We start from the raw sequence: 26,903 nt of genomic DNA on the forward strand, positions 1-26,903 counted from the left end.
ACTCTCTTATTCCAAGGTCTACCAAGAGCTCTGCTCCATTCTCCAGATACATTCTGCCCAGCAGCTAATACCGGGGAGAACTTACATTTTTGGTCATTTGTTCTGCTTTTCTTCAGGGGTTTAAGTGGCCATTTTATCAGTGAATTTTATTGTAAATTATGCTCATGATTTTAAACACTGATACACAGTTAACCTATGTTTTCTGTAGTGATTTAGGGACACCGAAAAGCTGTACTGTTTCTGCTGCTATAATCACAGAATCTGGCACTTGGCCTTTAATTTTTATTTTAGAAAACACAAAATTCTCTCATAACTGCACTAGCTGATTTTACCTACTTTTCTTTTCAGTACTTTACATCTTTATGATTAACAAACTTGCAATCTAAATCTTTTCTAATGTGTTTTTCTTCACTGAAGGATATGTAAACCCTAAGAACAATGTTCAGTAATCAGTAAATGATCATCAGGGTGCTGATGCCATCAATGGATTAATCTACTGATGAGATGAGTTGAATGGACTATTAGGAGGTGGGGCCTAACTAGAGCAAGAAGGTCACCTTTTTTTAACTTTTTATTTTTTATTATTATTATTTTCATTTTAAATAGCTTGTTTTACATTGTCAATCCCAGTTCCCTCTCCCTCCCCTCCCCCACATCCCCTCACCATCCCCCCAGCCTCCCACCCTATTGCCATTTCCTTCCACATAGGGGATATCTAGAGTCTGTCATTTTACTCAGGGCAGGGTCCAGGCACTCCCCTAAAGTCCAGGCTGAGAGAGCATCCCTCTTTGTGTTATGGACACACGATGTCTGTTTGTATGCCAGGGATAAACACTGATCCACTGCTCAGGGCCCCATAGGTTGCCCAGGCCTCCTCACTGATTCTCACATTCAGGGGTTCTGGATCGGTCCTATGCTAGCCTCCCAGCCATCAGTCTGGGGTCCAAGAGCTCTCCCCTGTTCAGATCAGCTGTCTCTGCTGGTTTTGCCAGCCCATTCTTTGCTAATTTGCTCATCGCTCCTCTCTCTGTCACTGGGTTCCATGAGTTCAGTTCAGTGCTTAATTGTGTGTGTTTGCCTCTGCTTCCATCAGTCACTGGATGAAGGCTCCAGGATGGTTATAGACATCAAGTTCATTATCAGGAATGGGCATTCAAGGTGGTCTCTCCACTATTGCTTAGCTTGCCAATTGATGTCATCCCTTTAGTTCACTAGAGGTCACACTGGTGCCTGATCTGTCTTCTAACCTATGATTCCCTTCCCCCCCCCTTCCCCCCGATTCTACCCCCCACTCAACCTTCCTGTTCTATTGTTGTGAAGAGACATCTGATCAGGTCAACTCTTATAAAAGAAAGCATTTAATTGGGGTTTGCAAACAGTTTCAGAGGTTTAGTCCAGTATAATGGCGGGGAGCATGGTAACATGCAGGTAAACATGGTGCTGGAGGAGTAGCTAAAAGTTTTACATTTGAATTTGCAGGCATCAGGAAGAGCCACTGGGCCTAGCTTTTGAACTTTTGAAACCTCAAAACCCACCTCCAGTGACACACTTCCTCCAACAAGGCCACACCTCCTAATCCTTTTAAACTGTGCCACTGCCTGGTGACCAAACACTGAAATCTATAAACCTATGGGGGCCATTCTCATTCAAACCACCAGGGTTACTTATGGGAAGTGTGTGCCTTCAAAGCAGTTGTCTTATTCTCACTCACTCTCTTTCACTTTCCAGCTTCCTTGGGGTGAGCAACTCTACTTCTCCATCTTTGTCCCATGTATAACGGGGCTAAGCTACAACAGCCTGACACAGTGACAAAATAATTCTTTCTTCCCTTCAAACTGATTTCCACCATAGTTATAAAAAGATAGTCTGTTTTAGAGTAAATTTTCATATAGAGCTTCCATTTTTTCACACTCGAGAGAGCATGGCTTTTAAGCTTGAAACACTGATGACTGAGCCCTCCTTAGAGCCTGCAATGAAGCAAGTTGGGGTAGGACACAAGAGTTTGCTTTCTAGCACGCTCTCGGGTGGTGCTGATGCTACTTGTCTAGGAACTGCACTGTGATGCACTACTCAGGATGTGAAGTGAGAAGACAGTGACGCTGACAACATACAACAGATGATGACATTTCTGTTTCCGTAATTATTTTGTACCTCTTACTAAATATGCAAATATTAAAGATTTAGCAATTTGTAATGCAAAAAAATTTGATAAAGGCTTGATTTATTAGCAAGTAAAATGAAACATTTCCATAAATGACTTCTTATGTTTAGAAATTTTTATTAACAGGAAGGGGCATTTTAGCAGAAAAGAAGTAAACCCCAGTCTTGTTACAGTGAAATTTTTGTGGTGCTTCTAGTTTTTCTCATTCTTCACTAGGCTTATCCTTCCCTATCCCTTCCTACACACTTTTCCCAACCTGGCTATAAACACCCACTATTAAACACAAACAGACTCATTCAAATATAAATGAACTTATTCACAAACTGAGCCTATATGCATGTATTTTTTTATATCCACTCGATTTTATTAATACCATGCTGAGGTAAAAGAACAGCGAAATCAAGTTAGTAGGAGAACTTGATTTTGGCAGTGTCCAACAGTGGGGGTAGTCTTATGTAAGAGAACTAGTAATGCTAAGACCAGGAGGGCCATCCAGTGAGGTAATGAGGAGGCTCTATTTTTAATTCCAAAGGTAACTTGACTGAAAAAAACCTGCAGAATGTTAACATATAGATTAATAAAATCCAAGTCTGAAAGGGGCTGAATCCTTTGCTCAAATCAGTGGATGAAAGCCAAATTACAGGATGTGCCATTCAGCTATTAAGAGAAGAAAAGTAACAGCTCACAGCTGCTCCTATGTCCCCAAATATCAAGGCATTGTTTTTAGAGATAGGCTTTCTGCCTTTTCCCACAGATGGTTTATAAAAATTTAATTCAAAAGAGAAAACCAATAACTATGGTGATTAAACCTCATATTGATATCATAAATAGAACTGGAAAATCTTCAACCTGACATACGCAACTCTGCAATATAGGAAGCTATTGTAATACAGTAAAAACGCAAAATTACATTTGCAAAAACCTACCATTTAGGTTTCATTCAGCCAATACTTGGGAACATTCCGTGCTAAATTGATAAGCAGTAATCATTTTCCTTCCTTTTAATAAACTTATGCCAATTTTAGTTGGTTGCTTAGAAACATTAAGTAAAACACTTGAAGTCAATGTAAGAGGAACACAACTGTGGTGAGGCCTGGTAGTATATTAAAATGTGTGTGGACTGTAACATAGTTATGAATAAAGGTGTGAGATTATCAGCAAAATTTTGCCATCTCACTATTTCTGTTGGTTGACTCTGGTTGAAAAAGGTATATGTAGCTTTCAACAACTGCAGTAATTAAAATGAAAACTGATAATTTTGTTGGCCATACAAATATTGTTCTTGCATAGCCATCAGATATAGCAAAGTAGCTCAGAGATAAACAAAACAGTCTATGTAGATTGTGTGTTCAAGAGATGGAACCTGGGTCTATGTGCTGCTGATCAGGAAGTCATGGCATACAAAGGGTTGCTGCTTTTAATACACAATAGCAAAATACTATGCCCCAAGTTTCATAAGTAATGGAAAAGCACAAACCTTGAAAACAAGGGGTTTTGCTTCCCGAGTTAACCTCAGATAGTCACTGAAGCTCTTGGAACCTCAGCTCTAATATAAAATGAATGAAATGGTCAGTCAATTCTAAGGTTTCAGAGAACTTGAAAGGCCATCTCAGGCATGTAGCTGAATAGACTGCTTGACTGAGAGTAGCTTATCCTTTCTTTGCTTAAGATATCTGCACTTCAGGATCTATATATTGTAACTATCTGTTTACTGCTCTAGTTGGCAGCAGGGAGAGCTGAGCCTAAAAATGAGGTGGACTAAAGCCTCATGAAGTAGCCAGTTTATTCAGAGCATCAGACAATTTATACTCTGAAGGTTAAGAAGAGTCATCTGAGTAAAGTTTACAATCACAAGGACAGGCCTCATGTGGCAAAAACAGAGCCATATGAATAAAAACAGCTAAAGCAAACTCACTCCTATCTGCTGCACTTGGGAGTAGCAACAAAAACACATCCCTAGAACAATTCTGTGTTTTGAAGAAACTCAGGTCACAAGACTCTTGTCTGTTTTCTTGGAGTTTTCTCACAAGCACTCAGAATTCTCATATGACTCCATTCTTGCACTGTGTTCTGACAACTATTTAAAAACAAAATGGATAAGACCAACTACAAAATAATTAAATATAGAAAGTATCTTATCAGTGTGATTAATATGATCTATAACAGAGAAGCTGAAGTAGTGAAGGAAAGTAAAATGTGCATGCACCTAAAAGCCTCAACTCAAGTATAATGTCCTGCTCTATAGCATTCCTTTTTGTGTTTTGTTTTGTTTTTTTGAGACAGTGTCTCTCTGCAACTTTTGAGCCTGTCCTGGAACTCGTTCTGTAGACCAGGCTGGTCTTAAACTCAAGAAATCCTGGCACCTGCCTCTGCCTCCCAAGCTATGGAATTAAAGGTGTGCGCCATCACCCAACCACCACAGCATGGTTTACAAACAGTTTTGGAAGAATCAAAAGGAGCAGGTTGGGTGGGCTGGGTTCTGGAGAAGGTAGGCTGAAGGGGGAGAGCAACAGCTTGATGGGGGGCACTTCGGGGCTAGGGAGAAATTTGGAAGCCCCCAGGAATCCACAAGATAAACCCAGATTAGACTCCTAGCAATAGTGAAGAGGGTGCCTAAACTGACCATCTACTGTAATCAGATTGGTGTCTACCCTAATTGTCATCAGTAACTAATGGAAGCAGATGGAGAGATCTATAGCCAAGCACTGGGCTGAGCTCTGGGGATTTTGCTGAAGAAAGGGAAGAGGGATTGTATGAGCCAGGGGGTCATGACAGGAAACGCACAGAGCCAACTGACTTGAGCTCTTGGGAGCTCATGGACTCTGGACCAACAGTTAGGGACTGCCCGAGGTCCTTCCTCTACTTGTGTGTGACAGTTGTGTAGTTTGGCCTTGTTGTAAGACTCCTAGCAGTGAGATCAGGATCTGTTCCTGGCACTAAGTTGGCTTTTGGGAACCTATTCCCCATGCTGAATTACTTTGCACAGTCTTGACACAAAGGGAGGAGTAAGGGGAGGAGCTGGGTTCTGCCTCAACTTGATATGCCATGCTTTGTTCAAGCCCATTAGAGGCCTGCCCCTTCCTGAATGGAGATGGAGGAGGAGTGGAAGGGGAGAGGGTTGGAGGGATCCGGATGAAAGGAGGGAGGGGAGACTTCAGACAGTATATAAAATACATGACAAATGTTATTTAAATAGAATGAAATGAAATTTTAAAATCCCCGTCTTCTTTTCCCAGGTCTACATATTATATCCACAGATGTAGTTTTAAAATATGTCCATAGGTTCTCTGATAGTCCTTCAGTCAAAAGAGTCGGGGAGCTGGAGAGATGGCTCAAGCTGTTAAGAGCACTGACTGCTCTTCCAAAGGACCAGGCTTAATTCCCAGCACCCACATAGCAGTTCACAACTGTCTGTAACTCTATAAAAAGTAGGACCACAGAGATGGCTCAACTGGTAAAACACTTGCTGCTGAGCCTAAGGATATGAGTCTGATTTCTGAGACCAGAAATCACAGTCTATTCAGTGGGGGGACTGGCACACCAACCAGCCACATAACCTACAATCTGTCTGGTCTATGGGATGTGCTGGGGTAAGGGTGGTACAGAGACTGGCCAACCAATGACTACCCTAGCCTCAGGCCCATGCTACGAGAGTGAGCCCACCCAACACTGCCTGGAGCACCAGGACCCAGAGGCTGGATGGCCCAGAGACCTAGGATAGAACCAAACATGACTGGAGACAAAATAAGTCAATGTAATGATGCTTAATGATATTCTGCTATACTCATAGATTGGTGCCTATATCAACTGTCATCAGAGAGGCTCCATCCAGCAACTGACGGAAACAGATACAGAGACCCACATTAGAGAGCCAAACATTAGGCGGATCTCAGGGAGTCCTGCTGAAAAGTGGGAGGAAGGACTGTAAGAGCCAGAGGGATCAAGGTAATCACAAGAAAACTCAAAGAGTCAACTAACCTGTGCTCACAGGAGCTCACAGAGACTGAACTGACAACTGGGGAATCTTCATGGGACTGACCTAGGTTGTCTGAATATAACTGTTGTATACATTAGTCTTCTTGTGGAACTCATAGCAGTGGGAGCAGGGGCTGTCTTTAACTCTTTTGCTGGCTTTGGGACTCTATTCCTCATATTGGGTTATCTTGATCACCTTAATACAAGAGAGGTGCTTAGTCTTACTGCAATTTGATATGCCATGTTTTGTTGATATCCATGGGAGGCCTGTCCTTTTCTGAATAGAAATGGAGGAAGAGAAGATTGAGGGGGCAGAAGGGTGGAGGAGAGACTTGGCGGAGGGGAGAGAGGGGAAACTGCAGTAGAAATGTAAAATAAATAAATAAAATTTAAAAATAAAAATAAAAAAGACAGTCTAGTTGCCATCCCTTTGAATATGGGCCAGTCTTGATGAATCCCTGTTAATAAAATGTGGTACAAGTCATGACTTCATCATAAAAGGTCATCCAAGTTTTGTTTGGCTTTCTCTTTGGGGATATTCAGTCTCATAATTCAGTCACTATGCTGTACAGAAGCTAGGAAGCCACATGAAAAGGTCACATGTAGGTGCCTAGTCCCAGTTCAATCTATAGTCCAAGATTCCAGGTACATTAATGTTCAGCAAGCCTTCAGGTGACCTAGGTCTCTCATTTTACAAACCAATTCAGATGATGCTTAGGAGAAAAAAGATCCCCTTCCAAATTACACATTTATGAATTAAATAATTATTGCCATTGTTTTAATAACTAAGTTTTGAGGTGGCTGTTATAATGCAAATAGATAATGGAAAACGTAACTTTGTGCAAATCAAGTCATCTCTCAGAATTTCATGTCTCAACTTTTAAACAAATAAAAAAGGCTGAAGGAATGACTCAGAGTTAAAGAGAATTTGCTGTTCTTACAGAAGACCTGAGTTTGGTTCCCAACACCCATATCTGGTAATCAGAACTTCCTGAGATGGTTCAAGGGTATATGATACACTTTTTTTTTGGCCTCTGTGGGAACTTGCATGTGTATATGTGGTGTACATATACATACACTTGGGTATACACACATACACAATAAATGTTTTTCTTAAAGGAACAAATAGAGGCGCTTCAAGATAAACAGCCAATTGAGTGACCTTTTTATTCCTCTCAAAATTCCATTAAATCCACAACAAAAGGTTCTTTGTTACTTTCATGCAGATTTAAGAAGAATAAGCTAAAAGGCTATATAGACCTGCAAGTTTTTCTAGAATTTAAATACAGACAGAAAAGAATGTATCATAAGACATTTAATTAAAAGGACTCAAACTAAGGCATATTGCCCTGCAGTTTCAAACCCTGAAAGACAAAGGAATGGTTCTACAAGTTTTCAGAAAGTAAGCTATGGAAACAAAGCAGAACTCCGGAGACAGTTGTCTTACTAAGAGGGTCAGAAATCACAGTGGTCCAAAGAGAGCTTATTCTGCCGAGTGAACAGGGTATGTGGAGAATTAGTAATTTTCGACACTTGTCATCACCAAGATCTTGACTGCCTCTGTGTTCTTCTGAAACTGAAGAGAGACTGAACAGGAAAACCTTGCACAGACTTACTCACTCTTGGGTGGCCTGCCAGTGTGCTGATGAAGTCCCTGCATTCCTCCTCTGACTCCAGCCTCTGAATGAGCTAATGATACTCAGCTCACTCACACTTTTGTGCTTGGTACCCTGGGCAGTTGAAAGGCTGTGTGACTGCTAGACATCAAAGGCACTGATCAAATAATAACCCAAAGCCGTTCATTTCACAGGGTTCAGATGGAGGTAACTACAGACAAGGAGACAGTAGTGCCCCTGAGAAGGGCAATGCAGCTGGAGTGTGCTCACTGAAACCTGCTGGTACTGTTCTTTTCTTGACTGAAGTGCTGGGCTTCAATTTAACCACTGTTATATCCAAAAATTGTAACACGTTTGAATTTAGAAAAATGTGCTCTGTTGCTCATGAAATTTCATGGGTAACAGAAACTCTGCTTTACCATAATCCCTTCTACAGTTTTGCACCATAAAATATGTAGTGATATGCAAAGTAAAGCCTTTGTGTCTGGCTCTGAGGGAAATGTTTCAGCAAAGCCTTTGTTACGTTTGGGCCAATCGGTAGAGACTGAGAAATTGCTTTGAGACTGTTTGAAGCTTGAGGACATGTTGTCTCTCCGGAGAATCTGCACTTGGTGCTATGTGAGAGCTTGCGGCTGCACCGACCTTGGTCTGAAGACACTCCCGGCAGACCTGGAGTTCTTACTTTTGGCTGCCACAATCAAAAGGGACTGAGATTTGTGTGGGTTGTCTGCTTTCACGGGCAGCAACAGCAAGATAACTTTGGTAGCTGGAACCTTCCCCAGCCCTAATTAACCTTGTATATGATTGAATAAAGTAACTGGAGTGAGCTAGTCTCTCTACTATGGCACCTAAGACTACCATTAAACAATATAAACATAAAAATCTACTCATCACATACATTTGCTGAACTTTATAAGGCATGGAACTGAATGTTTTACATGTTTTCTTTTCATGTATCCTTGTAACTTTGCAGGACATCTTTTTATTACCTCACTTTGCAGATGGGGAAATAAATAGAATGTGATTAAACAACTTTTCTAGAATGGCAGTTTGTATATTACAAAGCCTGGATTCAAACCTAGAACAAAAAACTATAAAACCTGGATTATTTCCACTGTTTAACAGTGGTTAATCTTCTATCATGAATAAACCAAGAAGCAGAAGGGAAACCTACTTGGAAACAGGAGCTAAAAAATAACAAACTGTATTATGTATCAAAAATATCACCCCAACAAGAAAAAAAAATCCTTTAAAGATCAATCAAAACCAATATACTGGCAAATTCCATCTTAAATACTATTTATATTATAAAATGTAGGGACAGAAGACAGCTTACAGCTCATCACCCACAACTGCCTCATTCTATGATCATTAAACAAAGGCCTATGAGGGTTAGATGGTTAAGAGTGGACAGACAGTTGCAGGCAGGCAACTGACAGTGTGAGCACCAGGCCAACCATAAAGGAACAATGTGAAGGTTCCCTCTCTCAGTGCAGTTCTTGTGCTACTTTTGACTACTTTGTTTTGGCATGAAGGAGAAACAGAGAAAGACCAGAGTAGATTAGTCATAACAGATGGTGTTTATATCACAGTCTATAAGAGTACTTTTCTGATCATTTAGTAAAAATAAAGTCAAAGGTGGGAGAAAGGAAGAAGGTGTGTGTGGGGGGGGGGGGGGCTATAAGTCACAGAACTTGAGCCATCAGAGCCAAATAAAGCAAAGCATTCACTGGCTTTGGACACAGACTTTTTACCAAGTTCAGTGAAGTGAACGAGTGAAATGTTCTTTTAAGGACTTCATCATAAAGACAAAGTTATTTCTATAGATATTCATCTATAATGAAATAGATGCTTCATACTAGATTGTCTACAGAAAAAGACTATAGAAGGATTTGATACCCACGTAGGGCAAACAGCCTAGAAAAAGTGTTTCCTTTTCCTTTCTTCAATCAATAAATTATTTATCAAATTCAGACTGCATGGGTCATGGATGCTGGGCCCTAGAGACAGATTGAGATGAAAATCTCAAGAAAATTAGAAATACATATATTCTCAGATCTGGCAGTCACCTTTCCATGAATATCTTACAAATACTTTGCAGATTAACAAAATGGCATATGTATATACTCACTTGTTGTGGTATTGTCTCTGCTTTTAAAAAAAGGTGGATACAACGTATTTTTAATAGGGTCTAATGAAGGTGTACAGCTAATATAATAGAATATAGTTGTAAAAAACAAGAATGATAACTCAAATAAAGCAACTAAAAATAACAACCCAAGGTTAGACAATTTACATGTCTTTTAAGTAGAGAAATAATATATATATACATATATATAGGTTTATATTTATATGAAAGAATACAGGAGACAATGTGATAATGATACAATGAAACTACTTATTTTTATAGCTTTAAAAAAAAACCTCTTGAACAATTAATTCTACTAACGCTTAAAAGAAAAGCCCCAGGGAGACAAATTATAAACCTCAGCAGCTGCCCAGAGAAGGAAAACCGGAGAAGAAAAGGAAAAGGCTGAGCTATTTGAGTTCAGCTGGCAGGGAGGTCAGCTGTGTGGTGGTAGGCAGCCACGTGGCGGGGAGGGAGGGCTTAGGGAGTGAAGCCAAAGCCCTGGGGAAGCTCATTGTGTTAGGAAGGATGCTTAGAAAACAGAACAGGAAAAGGGAAAACTATACTTTCCAAGTAACTTAGAAAAGCAGGCAGCCTTCTGAAGCTGCGTGTCTGTGGTTCTGTAAGAGACTGCCTGCTGTGGGGATACGAATTTGAGGAAGAAGTACACTATCTCATTGGAGAGATGATCATTCACCTTATGACGGTGATACACATGTGATATTCAAAGGGTTAATTCTGATATTAAAAAAAAAAAACAGTCCTTTCTCTCTCCAAAATATACACTTAAGGAGCAGAGAACAGCGAAAAAGATAAGTAAACTAATGCAGCAAATTATTTCTTCAGATACACGTTTCTCTAGGAAGAGTTAAGAAAAGAATATAACTAAGGCACTAATTTTAGCTTAGGGGAAGATAGTAGAGATTTAGTTTAAGATCGGTTGGTTCATGAGGCCTGAGAGACACTCTCAAGGTAGAAATCCTAAAATGGCATGTCCTTTGCTCTCCCCAGACAGTGAGCCCTACACTGGGTTTCCTCTATCCACTTATTCCCATCTGCCCTTCCAACTGCTCCTAAATGGAAACTGTACTATACCTGCAAATACATCACAGAACCCTCATACAGAACTAATCATTGAGTTAAGACCACCTATTCCTTTGGCTATTTCAGAGTGACAAAGATGCATTTCTCAAGTAAGAACTTGAGAGCTCATGTTGCACCAAGGCTCTGCCAAGAATAAACTCATGAAATCAGCCAAGCTGGCTGGGAACGAAACATTGGCGTCCAGGTAAATAGGAGTTGTATCCACTCTTCCTGAAATACCATGAAAGAAGAGATATTTCAAAAGGCTTGAGGAAAAGCTGCTTTGCTTCTTTTAAAGGTATTTTATACTTTTTTAAAAAAAGATGTTTTAAGCAAGTCTAAAAGGGGGAACAAAAAGTATAAAAAAGTAAGAAAGAATGTAAGGTTACCCACACAACTCCACTCCTTCTTTACTTATCTTCTAGGTCTTTTGTTTTGTTTTGTTTTTTTGAAGATGCATCATCTTTAGCAGCTGTTATAGTAGGTAAAACACCTACACTTCTCAGCTTTTTCAAAAGACAGCCAACTTGATAGGCTTACCTAGTCGTGTGCTCTACAGGGAGGAAAGGATCCCCCAGCTGTTAGATAACTCACATTGGGCTTCCTCAGCTTCTCTAACATAACTTGGAGATCAGATGGGAGACAAGCTGTTAAGAGAATACCTGGCCACAGGTCCTGCTAACAGGAAAGGAAGAAAAGGGTAAAAATGTTAAGAATCAAACTTCTTAAGAAATAATCTTATGGACAAGGGAGGGAGTCTTCTCAAGAAACCAAGGAATTATCAGAACACCTCCATGCTGAAGACTTACTCCAATTCTCATTCAATAAAATAATTCTTCCTGTAGCACCTGTGACATTTGAGCACACCAGGACTAAGGTGATATTCAGACAGAATGGCCAGATGTCTAGATAGAGTTCTACTGAGGTAAGACCTATTCTCATAAAGTGACATGTGCAAAAATTCCAAGGTGACTGAGCTTTGGCTAAGTCCAGATTCCACAAGTCTGGTTCCTACAAGAAGCAAACAGGCAAGAGGTGAGAGTTCAGCTAGGTGGGACATTAAGTTTAGAGTCAATGAATGTTCTCAAAAGCCTGTAGGCACATGAAGTGACAAGCCTAGTTCACAAAGGTATCTGTGCAAGAGATAGGCATGCACATGGTACACAGACACATGCAGGCTGAACACCTGTACATAAAATATACACCCATAAAATAAAATATAAAAGAAAGGATGAGGTAGGATTAGAGAATGGAGAATCAAAGGCCAAGAAATTTCAACAAACAGTCCAAATGAAGGTTACTGCTATCTACCATGTTTTGACTTCCTATTAGCCTACATAGCACACATTTCAGTTTTCTTAAGGTTCACCAGATCTCTACTGTGCTGAATTGTGTGCCTGTATCCTCTTAGACGACATGTTAAAGTCCTAAACCTCAAACCTGCAGACTTGCCTTAAAATAGGGAGACTATCCAGGTAGGCAAAAATCAATCACAACATCCCCTTAGAAGTGGATCTTCCCACCGGGTGCAAAAGGCAAACCTGAAGAGATTGGAATCATAAAAAGATTCAAGGGAAGGATCCTGCTACTGCCCTTGAAAGTAAGCTTAGACACACAACTGTACATCTATAAACTGAGTCAGGAAAGGTAATGGCACACCAGTCTTACAAACACAAATAGCCAATTTGCCAACAATTGAAGGAGCTTGGAAAAGAATATCTGTGCAATGTCCAGCCCAATCGACATCTTGATTTCATTCTTGTAAGGAGTCTAAGTATAAAACCTAGCTACAACCATCCAGACTTATGACCTCTAGAGCTGTGAGCTAATAAGTGGGTGCTGCTGTAAAACCATTAGATCAGGGCAATTCATTATGTGGTAACAGAAAACAAATATGATGAGATTTTACTTGACTATTGTGAGGGTCCAATAAAAATTCTTTCTAAATGATATAAATAAATGCTAAATGATGTCCAAATAGAAATCATTTTCCATAACTCATCTAATTAGTCTATTTTTTATTTCTATAATGCTTACATTTATATTTGTTTTGTTGTGGAACTGTGTAAAATACATACCTCTCTGGGATAGGACCCATGTCTGAGGGTGTGGGTGTAAATAAATCAGAGGAAGGAAGATGCTATCAAAGACAGAGGTTAACAAATGAAGTGCTATGGATTTAACCTCTAAGACTGTACAGTGGGTCTAATGTTAGCATGCACTGCCAAAAAGAAAACTTTTGTAAGAATAATTTATCAAATATATAGTTACTTTGTTTGGCTAGAATATGAAGGGCATCAAAACGTCACAGATTTATTTTGTGTTTTCACAGGATAAGGGACACTAAAGAAAACATAAATAACTTATATTATTATGAAAAAACAAGTTACACAAGACCAGGTGGTGGTGGCCCACGCCTTTAGTCCTAGAGCTCTGGAGGCAGAAGTTGGTTTATTTCCATGAGTTTGAGGCTATCCTGGTCTACAGAGCTACTTCCAGGACATCCAGGGGTACCACACACACACACACACACAAAAAAAAAAAAAAAACACCCTGTCTCAAAAAGAAAGTAATATAAAGGAACACCAATAATATATACCTAATCCTCCTGATGGAATCCATTAACAGATCTGTGAAGAGCCTTATAGAAGAATCAAAATGAGCATAAAAAGTTTCATCCACTTCAAAATATGGGAGTCGCCATGTGGTGGCACCAGGCAGTGGTGGTGGTGGCAGCACACACCTTTAATCCCAGCCCTTGGGAGGCAGAGGCAGGTGGATCTCTGTGAGTTCGAGACCAGCGTGGTCTATCGAGCTAGTTCCAGGTCACCCAGGGTGGTTACACAGAGAAACCCTATCTTGAAAAACAAAAAATTGGAGTCACAAACTACCTTTAATTTTATAATTGCTTCTTTTAATTTTATAAGGTACTATGGGCATTTTCCCAGTTATTTATATCCTCATCACATTCTTTTTTAATAGAAGCACAGCATTGACAATACAAATTGACACAATTTAGTTAACCAATCAACTGTTCCTACTATAAGCAATGATTCCTTTTCCCTTCTATCTTTGCATACAGATGATATTTCCTTAGACTAAACTCCTATAGGTAGAATTACTAGGTTGGCAAGTATTTCTGCATAGGTAAAAATCTTCTGCATATTATTTCAGTACTTTTTATAATTAAAAAACCATTATTTTTGAGAAGTCTGCCAGTTGTTTTAATTATGCTTTTTGAATAATTTAATACCATTTATGGCACTCTTGAGGACAAGTGTCTCCTACATCCTTTTGGACATTTATTTGTATAAATCAAGTACAGAATGATTTTGCCAAGTTTTCCAAAAGAACTTGAAATTATTAAATATGTAGAATAAACTGGGTGATGCTTCTCTGTTTTTTTCCATTCAAATATTTTTGTCTTTTGATAGTTTCTTATTTTCTTTATATAAGTTTTGCCTATTTCCTTTTTGGGTTTATTTCTAGTATTTCATGTACTTTCCATTATTTTTTCTAATAATTTGCTGTTCAAATACAGACTATGGACACCCCCATGGAGGGCCTCACCCTCCCTGGGGGAATGAGGGGATAACGGGGGGGGGGTTGGGGGGAGGGCACGGGAGGAGGGGAGGGAAAGGGAGAGGGACCTGGAACTGACTTGTGAAGCAACCTTGTTTCTTATCTAAATTTAAACTGGAAAATAAAATTTAAAAAATCATAAAAAATATTGGCAGTATATTAAACATTTGTATATTCGTATGCTGTCATGAGTTCAGAATTATGAAGCACCCCCCATAAAATGACCATGTGTTTTAGACTTAACCCGTAGGTGGTGGCAATGCTGAGATGTGAATGTGCGAATGTCATGAGTCTCCTAAATCCACCCATGAGTTTGTACTAAAGGGACTATTAGAAGGTAGGGCAGAAGTAGGTGGCGGGGGGGGGCACTTTGAAGGGTCTGTCTCACGCCTGGTCCCTTCTTGCCTCTTTCTCTCTGCTTCCCAGCTGTCATAAAGTAATCAACTCTTGTCTCACATGTCCTCTCACTACATGTTCTAACCCACCACAGGCACTGAAACATAGAGCCAAGTAACCTAAGGTAAAACCTCTAAAACCATGAGCCAAAATATAAATCCTTATTCATTCGGCTTGTTTCTCTCAGGTATTTCGTTACAATGGCAGAAAAGTTAATTCAAATGTATCATACAAAGATACATAAAATATATTTTACGATGTATCATATTCTACATGTATTACAGCTCTCTCTCTCCAATCAAACTTTACTATTCACCACTTTTTATTTTATTTTTTCTCTCAATAACACCTAAAATTTTTAGGTTAAAAGTAATGACTCTTGATCTTCTTGTAAATATTTATATAGTTTATTTCTCTTTTTTGTAGTTACTCAACTTACCAAAAAAGTGCTAAGTAATTAAAAATACATTTTAAGAGTTGAATACTATAACACACTGCCAACCAAGACACATAGACCATTACCATTCCTGATGTTAGGGAGAGCCAGATGGGCAGGCGAGCTTCTATTTTCAGCAGCTTCTTTCTTCTGGGTAACTGTTGAAACAAAGCTGCTGAAAGTGGAAATCTGGCCCTTAGATCCTCTGTCCAAGCCCTAAAAACAAAACATTTAAAATTGTAACATAATTTCTCCTGACTGTAGTTAAGTTATTTTGTTGTAGGAATCAAAGTGTTATCATAGAGATTTAGATTTTATGATGGAAAGACGATGAAACTATTATATATGAAACGGACCAAATTCTTAGTGTAATCGAGCCCTGTCAATCATCTAAGTACTTAGTGTTAGTACTCAGGCATCTGTACTGGCCTGTCCCTGGGGTTCTGACAGGATACATCCTGGTCTCCCTTCTTCCCTTTCCCCTATTCTGATCCCTCCCCCTAATAAAAATCACCTCTCTGTTGAACCCTGCCCCATGGCATCTTTCCCTCACATGCTGCTTTTCTTAAAGTACAACGCTCACAAATGGGAAAGGGTTACAAGGGGATGGTGGTAATATATTTCATAGTTACAACAGTTCATAAATTCTACTCACAGAAGAGTTAGCACTACTCCTTCTTTGCACACAATATATAGTCCACAAATGTTAACTATTTTAATTATGTATTTAGATAATACTGTTTTTATGAGCTCCAAATCTATTAAGTTTTAACATTTTATGAATTACATTATAGGTTGATTTATTAAATTTTTAATAATAATTTGATCCAACTTTAAAAATTCATATAAAATGATAAACCCTTTAGTGTTTATTTTTTCCAAAGCATTATAATTAAATTGTGGGTATACCAGTATTTAAAGAAGTGTTCTAGTCATGTAGGGATCCTTAGGTATAGACCACAGAGCACTCTAAAGAAGAAACTGTCCATTAACACATTTTCCACCCCAGCAACTCCAAAAATTCTTAAAATATTTAATTAACCATATTTTGTAAAAAATAAAAGAAGAACACAATTAAGTTGCAGGGCTGACTTTAGGCCTTTTCTTAGGTCTTAGATCTTTATGAACTTATGTTTCCAGACCTCAGGTTCTTTTGAGACAAGGCCTCACTGTATCCCTGCTGGCCTGAAACTTAGTATATAGCTTAGACTGCCCTTGGACTCCTGTCTCAGTCTCCCCAATGCTGAGATCATAGATACACACCACTAAACCCACTTTTCAGCAACCAGAATCTTGAGACTAGTAGATAACTTCTTAATATACTTTGTTCACAGTGTGTGTGTGTGTGTGCGCGCGCGCGAGTGTGTACCCATGTAAACGTGTGCTGTGCTGCCCAGGTGGAGGTCAGAGGGCAACCTCAGGGAATCTGTTGTCTCGTTCCACCACGTGAATGTTAGCAGTCTCAGTGGTAAGTATCTTTATCCACCAAGCAATCTTGCCAGCCCAACATCTACTTTTTAAACTAAAGGTAGTTTTATTTTCATAGTAGTAAAATAGTTTTTTTTTACTTCAGTAACTCTGTCAGGCTACACGTAGAAATGACATCTATCAGTTTTGGAAAGAAGTGCGGACACACGTAAGGATGTTGAACATTTCTTAGCCATCAAGAAATGTAAATCAAAACCACTAGCAGGGGGACTGACATTCTAAAGAATATTACACCCCTTCTTACGCTTAGATCTGCTGCACATAATGTAATTGACTTTCAGGGTTTTTAGTCTTGTCTGGAGTTCTACAGAAGAATACTAGAGATGAAATCTTGGAATAAGGCCAGCCTGCAGACAGTGGGCTGTATGTGTTGAAGAATAGACAGCAGCAAGATACTCAACCAGCTGTTACAGACTGAAGTGCAAAGAGCCAGGGGTGGGAGGGGCAGCGAGTTGAACTTTAAAAATTCATTGAAAAAAATATACCAAAATACTTCAACCTAGTAAAGAAGTCATAGAATTCATTCTCTGGTCAGACATGGCCCATGAATTTATTAAACAAGTTCATATTTCAAGCAGCAGAAAAGTTTTATGTAGTAATTATAACTTTTATTTTGCTAGTACCAAACATGGGCCTCCATAATTTTCTGACTACATAAACATGAAGGATATATGTAATATTATAATCTTAAATAATATCAAAAAGTTAAATAGACAAATGCTTAGAACCTGCTCTGCTCATATTAACAAATAATGATGTATTTTCAACCTTATTTTCCTTGAATATTTGAGTCCTACTTTAAAAGTTTACTGAGGAACAATATGAGTCAAACTTCTAATTTCTTAAATCTATTGGTACCCAAAGTGGAAGTATTCAGGCTTCATTGATTATTTCTAAGCACTAATTTCTGTATATTCTGTGTATTTGATTTAGTACAATTTACTTTGATCATTCTCTATCCTACAAAACTGCCTTAGAAGATAAACATTTTAGTTTTCTTCTAAAACAATGAAGGTATAACCGCCTCTGTTTCATCACACAATGCTATAAAATGGTTAATATCTCCCCCTATCTTACAGTCTCAGAAATACAATATTTTAAACTGAATTTCTATGTCTACAAATCCAATCTTCACTCTCAAGGAATCCAGGGTAGACTACCTATAATGGATATAAAAACTACTTTATAAAAGAGCAAATGGTTTCCTGAGGTATTCAGTGAAGGTTATTATGTCAAATGAGTAGCAGGCAAATACATCTGTATGTTTTAAGTTAAAATAAGTAATCCTTAAGATCTCTTGCTTGTCGGTTTCCAAAACAAGCTCTCCTAGCTACCAATCAGGAGCATATCAGATGTATGTGTACCAAGAATCCATAAAAGAACTATTTGAGGTCTTGATACCAAGGTATGTTATCTTTTTATATTCTTTCCCTACAGTTAAGACGCTGGATTGCAAAATCCCAAGTACCGACTTTATAGTTTCAAATCATGAATTTTCAGCTACTCTTCAGTGAACTCTTTTTTTATAAACTAAATAGCACCAGCCCAAGAAGAATTTTAATATGAACTGTATCCTTTAGAAGAGATTAATAAAGATGAAGATTTTGAAATAGTTTTATTATTGCTTAATTGACACAAGATTCACTGAAGATACAATTTACTACAAGCTTGAACTATTATTATTTTCCACTATAAAAGTCACAATGCAATTAATGTTAGAGACAACTGACAATTGACCCTTAAAGGCATTAAGCACCGAACTTTAGTGTTCACTTACCATCAGGAGGCAAGGTGGTCTCTGAGATTTATTTCATTTGCTGCAAAACACACACACACACACACACACACACACACACACACACACACACAGTGAATCTGCATAAAGCTAAAACCCTTATGCATGAAAATACTTTGAGGCTTTATTTTTATTTGTGTGTATGCCTGAGTGTGTCTTTGTAATATGCGCATATTTGTGCAGGTGTACAGAGGCAAGAAGAGGATACCAGATCCCCTGGAGCTGGAGTCACAGGTACCTGTGAGCCATCCAACACGGGTGATGGGAACTGGATTTCAGTCCTCTGGAAGAGCAATAACTGCTCTTAACCACTGAGCCATCTCTCCAGACCTAAATACTATTTCTTGAATAAGGTCGCAATTCTACAACTAATTAATAAGAATCTTGCTGTTCTTTGATAAAAGCATCTGAATTAACACCAAGTTAATTTTATTGTACCTTTGATAACTAAATTTCATCTTCAATTTGGCCTAATTAGTAAAATTTCAATAAATTTTATATTTAAAACATGCATTAATATTCATTCCAGTTTTTGATCCCCACCCCTGGGGCTTGGGATGGAACATGACTTTCTGCATGCTGGGAAAGTGCTCTACCACTGGGATACATACCAGCCCAGTTATATTCATTCTTAATATTTTAGCTGCTATCTAAAATGTCACATATTTCTCTCTTAAGATAGGACTATCAACTTAAGAACAACTAATTATTCGCCTGAAGCTCACTGTAAAACATTTTCCATACATTTAACTGTAATGCTAGAAAAAAGTAGGTGAAACTCAGAAATCAAAGCTTCTCAAAGCCTTCTCAGCTCTGCCCACCTCCTCATTCATTCACTGTTGATCTTCTTCTCAACTCTAAAAATAAGGGAGATAATTTTAAAATGCCAACACCAAAATAAGTTGCTGATTCTGGTTACACTACACTAATACCCCTTTGCAGCTATTTTCTTCTTCTTCTTCTTCAAGAAGTGCATATGAATTCTCACATGTACCAGTCTTGAAGAGTTCAGAGTGCAGGGCATCCATTAGCTCTGTGAGGATGGGGAAAGGATAGATTCGTAAAGGCAATAGACACAGAGGGCTGAGAACGGGTACCAAAATAATAGGAATAGCAGGCTGACTGGCTTACAACTTCTCAGTACAGATGTAGATTTTATGTGTATTATTTTGGATTTTATATATATATATTTTGTGATGCTGGCACTATTATTATTTTTCTCACCATATAGACAAAGAATTACAAATATCAAAGTGGTCTCACACTTGACATTTTGCAAGCATTTTCTGGCTCTCAGTTTATAAACATGTTTTTCTCCAATTGTTAAATATAGTCAAATTATTTTTGTCCTATATCCTGAATTAAGCAAGATGGGAGAATAAGCAGATGTGCATTCTGGTTTTGCAGTCAAAAAATAAAAAAGTTGAGAGACTTTACAATCCACTCAAAATTAGACATCGAGGATATGTATTTATATAGCTACCACCCCTCTTTTCTTAACTGAGAACTCTTTAAGAACTATTTTAATCTCTCCGAGAAGTTATTTTTACTTTATCAGACTGTTTTGTTTTATATAGATTTTAATTTCATATTCATACCATAACATTAAACCCAAACGATCAGATATTCTAGAATACACTTTCTTTCCCATAATATTCTATATTTGGAAACAAGGTTAAACAAACATGTTGCTGGACCACATCCTCTTTTCCAAATTGGAATTGCTGCGTTAGGTGGAGGCTCTCTGTGCCACATGTTGCCACCAGAGAGGGACACAGAGAGTTTAGAATAGGGGAAAGAACATGTTTTTGAAACGACCTTTGTACCTTAGTATCATTTTATCCTTTAGCAAGGTACAAGAAACCTGACTTAAATGTCTGTCCTGAAAAATGGGACAATAACTTATACACTGGGTTGTTGTGTGATTGTTGCTGGTTGCATTAACTGACTAATGACACATGAAAAATGCATAGCACAGAGTATGCACTTAAGAGTTATTAATTACATTTTGAGAGAGAGAGACAGAGACAGAGACAGAGACAGAGACAGTGACAGAGAGACAGGGAGAGACTGGTCTACTTCCACCTCTCTCAAGCACTGGATTGAGAGCATGTACCACCACACAGGTTACATATATTTTTTAAAATCTGTACTTTATTAAGTTATGTAAGATACATTCACCATCATTTAAAATATACCAGACAAAAGGCGCAAGCATTTCCATATATAAGACTATTCCAACTGCTAAGCATGGCAGAATTTAAGTAAGTTTACACAAGTAAGTTTACACTTACACACAACCACACACATACACATTTTTGAAATGTTACTGGCTGCTTGTTGTTGTTGTTGTTGTTAATATGCCTTTCTTTTTTTCCTTCTGAGAAACTTTCTCTGGAAACTTGTTGTTTGTTTGCTTCTGTTTTCCCTTGTATTACTCTTCTCTTCATTCCTGGCACGTAGGCTCCACACTGCATGGGCTCCTCCACCCTGAACACTATACTCTGTGGTCGCCACTCTAATGGATGTGCTTACCATCTCAAGCACGAACCACAACCCTCCTTCCTTCAGGTTCTTCCTCCTACCTCCTCCAGTCTAACTATACACTACTGGGAATTCCATTATGTTGTTCTTCTATTCAAGAATTCCAAAGGCTTCCCATTAACCACGGGGAAACGTCCAGACTTCGTCAGCCCCCATCCACTTAGTTACCTCCCAGCAGTCTCCCGCACGCTTCCACTGGGCTTGTTTTATTGCTCCCTAATTCTTCTCTCCTGTTATTTTCCCCACTGCTTACATATTTGCTTTTGCTCATCCAGATCCTATCATTCCTTGAATAGCCACCAGTTTAAAATTTTACTTTACTTCACGGCCTTTCTCCACAGTTCTGCTCACACTGATCTCCTATACTGTAAACTACTTCTGTAGCTTATTGGGATGCTTACATACTGATTTGCTCCTTATCCATTAGTCCCAAACCACCTGAGTCAGGACCTTGTAGGTGAGCTTTGTCTGTGCTTTCTGCAGCGTTTAGTGCAGCACTGAGCATCACACATGCTCAGTGACTGTAGCTCCAGCAACCCCGTTTATACAGACCATAAACTTTTCATCTTGTCCTCTATATATATGCCTTGTGTCTTCCATCAAACTCTTCTCCTACCTACTTGACAGTTCCTAATCGTCTATCTGTGGGCAAAATTCCCTTTGAAATTCTAAACTAGGGATGGAGATGTAACTCAGTGGTAGACTGTATATGCACAAATCCTTGAGTGTTCGATCCTCAGCAACACACACACACACACACACACACACACACACACACACACCAGTTTAAGTTGATTTCTCTTCACCTCCCCAGTTTACATAAAATTTGCCTTTCATGAATCCATTTTATTCCTTGATATACCCCATTCCATGGAGAATCTCTTTCCTGTATTAAATCTCATTAAATATCAAAGCAATCAAACTTGTCCCCTCTTGCCTCAGTTAATTCTGCCTCTCCGTTAAGTATTTTCCTCTTTTTTTAAACATATTTTTCTAACATTGCATTAAATCAGTAATCAATTTATGACATTCATCTCCACAACAACCTGTCAACCTTGGTGAATTCAGTGTTTCTTTCCACCAGCAACCCTTCACATGGACACACTACTTCAAATTCTTTATTACCCTCAGCTCTGGGCTTGCACCCATCCTCCAACACTGCTCGTGCTCTGAGGGTTCTATCTGGGCTTCCTGAGCATCTCTCAGGGCAACTTTAACAGACATTCCTTTGAGCAGCACCACCCCAGCATCTGTCACACATCTACCATACAGCACTGTAACCGCCCTCCATCCCTAAGTAGTCTTGGGATGAGGGTGAAGTTTAAAATCACAGATCTTCTAATTCAGTGTGTACAGCATCAGTTTTCACTTTTAGCTATACCAAAGAGTTAAAAGAAAAATATAATGCCTCCACTTCATTCTCTGAAATTCTGATTTAAAGAGCTTGTAATGTTTCCCAGGTGATTTCATCAAAGGCTGAAAACTAGGGTGAGATGTAAGTCGGGGCCTCACCGTGCTACCAAAGTAACTCTGTGTGTCAGGGATCTTCTGAATGCAATTTCACTTGTCACTGAAGTAATGTCAGGATTTGTCAGGTTCTAGGATTCTCTCTCCTATCCGACAGGGAGAGCCTCATCCCCTCTGTGAACCTTTTGAGCCTTATTTAGGATCAACATAACCTGGCATCTTCTTTGTTCTACAGAGCTACCACTCTTGCTTGTTTCTAAACTGTCATAACCATGGCACACTAATTTTCTGGAAAAGTCATGACTATAGGGCGACTTGAATTGAAACAAGCTCAACTTAGAAAGACAGTGCAAAAAGGAAGAATCACTAAAAAGTCCCCAAAGTTACTGATGCCAATTAGGTTACTAAATAAACCTGGGTTCTGTTTAACCAACAAGGAGTCCGGAAACAACCTAACACGGAACAGTCTTTCTCTGTCCATTGTACACCACCAAGCCTTCCCCACTCCACTGGAGAACTCAGGCATCCAGTTGCCAGCTTTCCTGATCTTCAAGGTCAGCCTAATTTTTCCTTAGGCCGTTTATTGTGATACCTCAAAAATTTCAGCTCTAGAAATATCCTTGACAGATACACACATACACATATTGTTCCCTTAAAGTGCCACTTAAATATCCAACAGAAAGACTCTTTAAGGAACCACAGAAAATGCCTTCAGGGTCCCAGGTTTTCTATTCCAAACGGTTTTCTTAAAGATTTAAAATATTCTTAAACTACAGTCTTTTTTACTAGTCCACAATCATAAAATAAATGTCTTTGCAATTCATTTGGTGACAAAAGCATGAACCTGACTTGAAATGACATGAGGTCAGTAGGTGTTTTTTTTTAACCTTATTCTATTTAGCATAATCAGACAATAACTTTTCTACAGTTTTAAATATTATTGATTCTAGGAAGTTGGCTGGGAAATCACTGTAGGTATTACATGCAGTATATGTACTTAATTACCTTCCCAAAATCTGAAAAACTGGAAATCACAAAGATGTATGGGCTTCAGATAGTACACATTAGACTTACATTCACACTGTATCAACTTCTGTTTCTTTTTTTTTATTACAAACCTTTCTTCCAGTTACACTGCTATAAATATAGATTTGGGAAAAGGCACTTGCCTTTAGAAACTAAACTCATTGATGTAATTGCTTCTAAAAACAGATACATTTTTCTCCTTTAATAATCACCCTAGGAAAGAAACCGCTAGGGCGCTGAGGTGATGGCTCAGCAGGAAAAAAATCACTTGCCCCTAGGCGTGGGGATCTGAGTTCACATCCTCAGAACCCATGTAAAGATGGGTTCGGTGGTGTGTGTTTGTAAGATCAATACGAGGCAGAGATAAGAGGATTCTGGAAACCTGGTTTACGAAGATTCAGAAACAAGCAACCTTGTCTCAAGTAAGTTCAAAGATGAAGACTGCCACGAGAGGTTCTGTCCCCCCAACACTACACGCATACACCCCCACTCACACATACACACATCAGGCACATGCACACCTATTTGAAAGACAGACAAAACACATCGGTGTTAAGAAATCCTACAGAATAATCTCTGAAAAGCCAGGGGACCACCAGCAGGAATCAGGACTACAATTTGAGTGACAAACTGCTTCACAGCATTTCCCAAGGTAATCCCTAACCACAACTGCAATTTACCAATCAGCTGTAGCCACGCTTTAATGTGTCACCGCTGTCTGCGACTTGCTGCACTGACTTAGGATAAAAGAGTAGTCTTGAACAATTCTCAGTTATTACAGGCTTTAGACGATTTTTGAGAAGCCTAACAAATCATAACATTATTCCAACACCAACACTTTATAAACGAGGAGTGAGCTATTTTAGTTAAATTCTTAGTCATTTAAGAGGGCGGCCTCAGGAAACTAATTGCAAGTAGAAATTTAAAAATGTGTAATATTCCCTAAACTTTTACTATTTTGTCACGTACAGATGCGTGACAAGTCATAATCTTTAAATACAAGAAAGCAAACTTACCCAAAGTGTTTAAATTAGTATGTCAAATAAAAATGTCAAAATCGGAGACCCACAACCACCAGCACACACAGGGGGAAGGGAGAGAAGGGATGATGTCCCCATGACATCATTTGGCAGTATGTAGTTTGAAGGCTGAGAGCGCCTTCCAAATAAACCTTGAAAATCCAGCTGGCAAATTTACCCCTGGTAAGCTTCGATAACTGAGTTTTAAAAAGAAGAAAAAGCCCATCTTCTTTAAGTCACAGGCCTGTACCACACGAAAATAAATAAATAAATAAATAAATAAAAGCATCAGGGATGCATCTACCTCCCACTACCCAGACAGCAACGGAAAGGTCAGAATTAGGTAGAAACTCGCCTCGGAGTCTTTTCAATCTGAAGGGAGGAGAAAGGACAGAAAAAGGGAAGAAGAGAGAAGCGCTGCCTCGGCGCCCCCAGGGCAGCTTCTCCATCCCGGTGGAAAGCCACGGCCGCCCTCCTGACATCGATGCTCAACCAACAGATGATGCCGACCCTTGGGACAAAGTAGGGAGCCAGACCCCAGAAAACAAGCGAACGCCCAGCGTCGGGCGGCGGACCACGCTCCCCGAGTGTGGAAGGCAGGGCTGCCGAGTGTTCGCGCTTGCCCTCGAGGCGCGCCTTCCCCGGGGTTCCCGGTGTCCCCCGGCCCCCGCCCGCCAGGCCGCCGGGGCGCCCCCGACCCCCGCCGCACCTACCGCGGCTGCGCCGGCCGACACGATGGGCGGCAGCTTCTCGCGCTCCGGCTCTTTCCCCTTCTTCTCCTCAGAGGCGGCCGCGGCCACGGCCGGCGGCGCTCCGGGCGAGGGGTCCCGAGCCGCCTCACTCATGTCGGCCGGGGCGGCTGGGGCGCGAGGCGGCGGCGGCGGCGGCCGGACTGCAGCCGGGGCGGGCGCTGCTGCTGCCGCGGCCGCGAGAGGGCTCTGGGCCGCCGCAGCTTCCAACCGCCGCCGCCGCTCCGCCCCCGCCCGTCCGCCCCGGCCCCGCGCGCGCGCGCGCGCCCCCGCGCGGCCGGATGCCGGCGCGCGCGTCCCAGGCCGACCGCCCGGCTCCGCCGCCCCCGCGCGCGCCCCGCCCGCTCGCACTCTCGGCCGCGCGCCGCTCCTCGCCGCGGGTCGTCTAGGGCTCGGGCCGCGGCCTGGCGTCGCGGAGCGGGGACCCGCAGAGGAGGGGGCGCGGGGCCGCCATGTTGTTTGCGAGCTGTCGCTGGAGGCGAGGAGCCCGGCACCGCGCGGTGGCTCCTCGTGGGAGGGTCTGGACCCGGGAGGTCGACTGGCCCCGGCTTGCCTTTCACCTAGAGCGGCGGGCGAGCCGGGCACCTCTGACCTGGCTGGTGGCCTTTGGCCTTTAAACGCCCCATCACGCGCGCACGACGCCGGCTTTGGGTCGCGGCTGCTCTTGACCTACCCTTCTCTGCGGGTCCTCCGGTCCCCGGAGGCTGCTTGTCTGAGCACCCTTACGACTGCCCCTTTCCCTGTGTGCCTTGCAGCGGCCTCATCCTACAGGAGAAGAGCCTAGGGTCGGGAGAGGACAATGCGACACCGTGCTCCCCCCTTCCCCCCACGACAGGGCAGGCAGGACGGCCAGGCCACACTTTCCATTTCTGAGCCGCGGTCCCTCATGACTGCCAAATCCGCCTCTCCCTTCCCGGGCCCACGCGCCTACATTCCGCTTCTTCCCCATCCTTCGTCCCCTCTTATCCCTTGTCCCCTTCCGTTTGTAGATGGACATGCCCAAACTGCTGAGTAATCCTTAATAAACCTCGTAATAAATCATGGGTAAGAGCGTTAAAAACGGAATTGTTTTAGATCATGCTGTTAAAATATCCCCACCTCCACCGCGGAAAGACGTAGACAATTTCCTTTCTCTTCGCGCCCCCTCCTTTTCCCTTTTATCAGTCTGCTGGAATGGCAGAGACACCTGCTGTTGGAGGGAAGGGAGGGAGGAAGTATTCACTGTACCGTTTACTAAAAATAGAGAATTTCTCGACATTGAGGTCCTTGGATTTTTAGTTGAGACTTCGTTATTTTATTCATGGTGAACTTTCTAATCCAAGAATACTCAGATTCAAATACAAGAAGCAAGAATATCTCTGAAACAAACTCAAATGGGGGGTTTGGAGGATGTCGTTTTATATAACTCAGAGCCGACAGAACTGAGTATGAGTTACAG

General features: G+C 40.6%; 1 protein-coding gene across 5 annotated transcripts in view; it reads right to left on the reverse strand.

Annotated features, from left to right (window-relative positions):
- Positions 1-26,582, reverse strand: part of Hectd2 (HECT domain E3 ubiquitin protein ligase 2) — a 64,988-nt gene extending 38,406 nt beyond the window's left edge. The window contains exons 1-2 of one of the 5 annotated variants that reach the window (XR_001196587.3): positions 25,430-25,621; positions 15,464-15,593 (exon numbers count right to left, since the gene is read on the reverse strand). Coding sequence is in view for 3 of the 5 variants with exons in the window: in XM_013114619.3 (XP_012970073.1) it covers positions 15,464-15,593; positions 25,430-25,561 (262 nt within the window). In the remaining 2 variants the exon portion in view is untranslated. Of the gene's footprint in view, positions 1-15,463; positions 15,594-25,429; positions 25,622-26,563 lie in introns of those variants that run through there. The other 4 variants (XM_040745137.1, XM_013114619.3, XM_005063663.4 and 1 more) reach the window with 4 other exon arrangements.
- Between the last annotated feature and the right edge of the window lie 321 nt (positions 26,583-26,903).

Source organism: Mesocricetus auratus, unplaced genomic scaffold, assembly GCF_017639785.1.
Source record: "Mesocricetus auratus isolate SY011 unplaced genomic scaffold, BCM_Maur_2.0 Super-Scaffold_4256, whole genome shotgun sequence".
Classification (NCBI taxonomy): domain Eukaryota; kingdom Metazoa; phylum Chordata; class Mammalia; order Rodentia; family Cricetidae; genus Mesocricetus; species Mesocricetus auratus.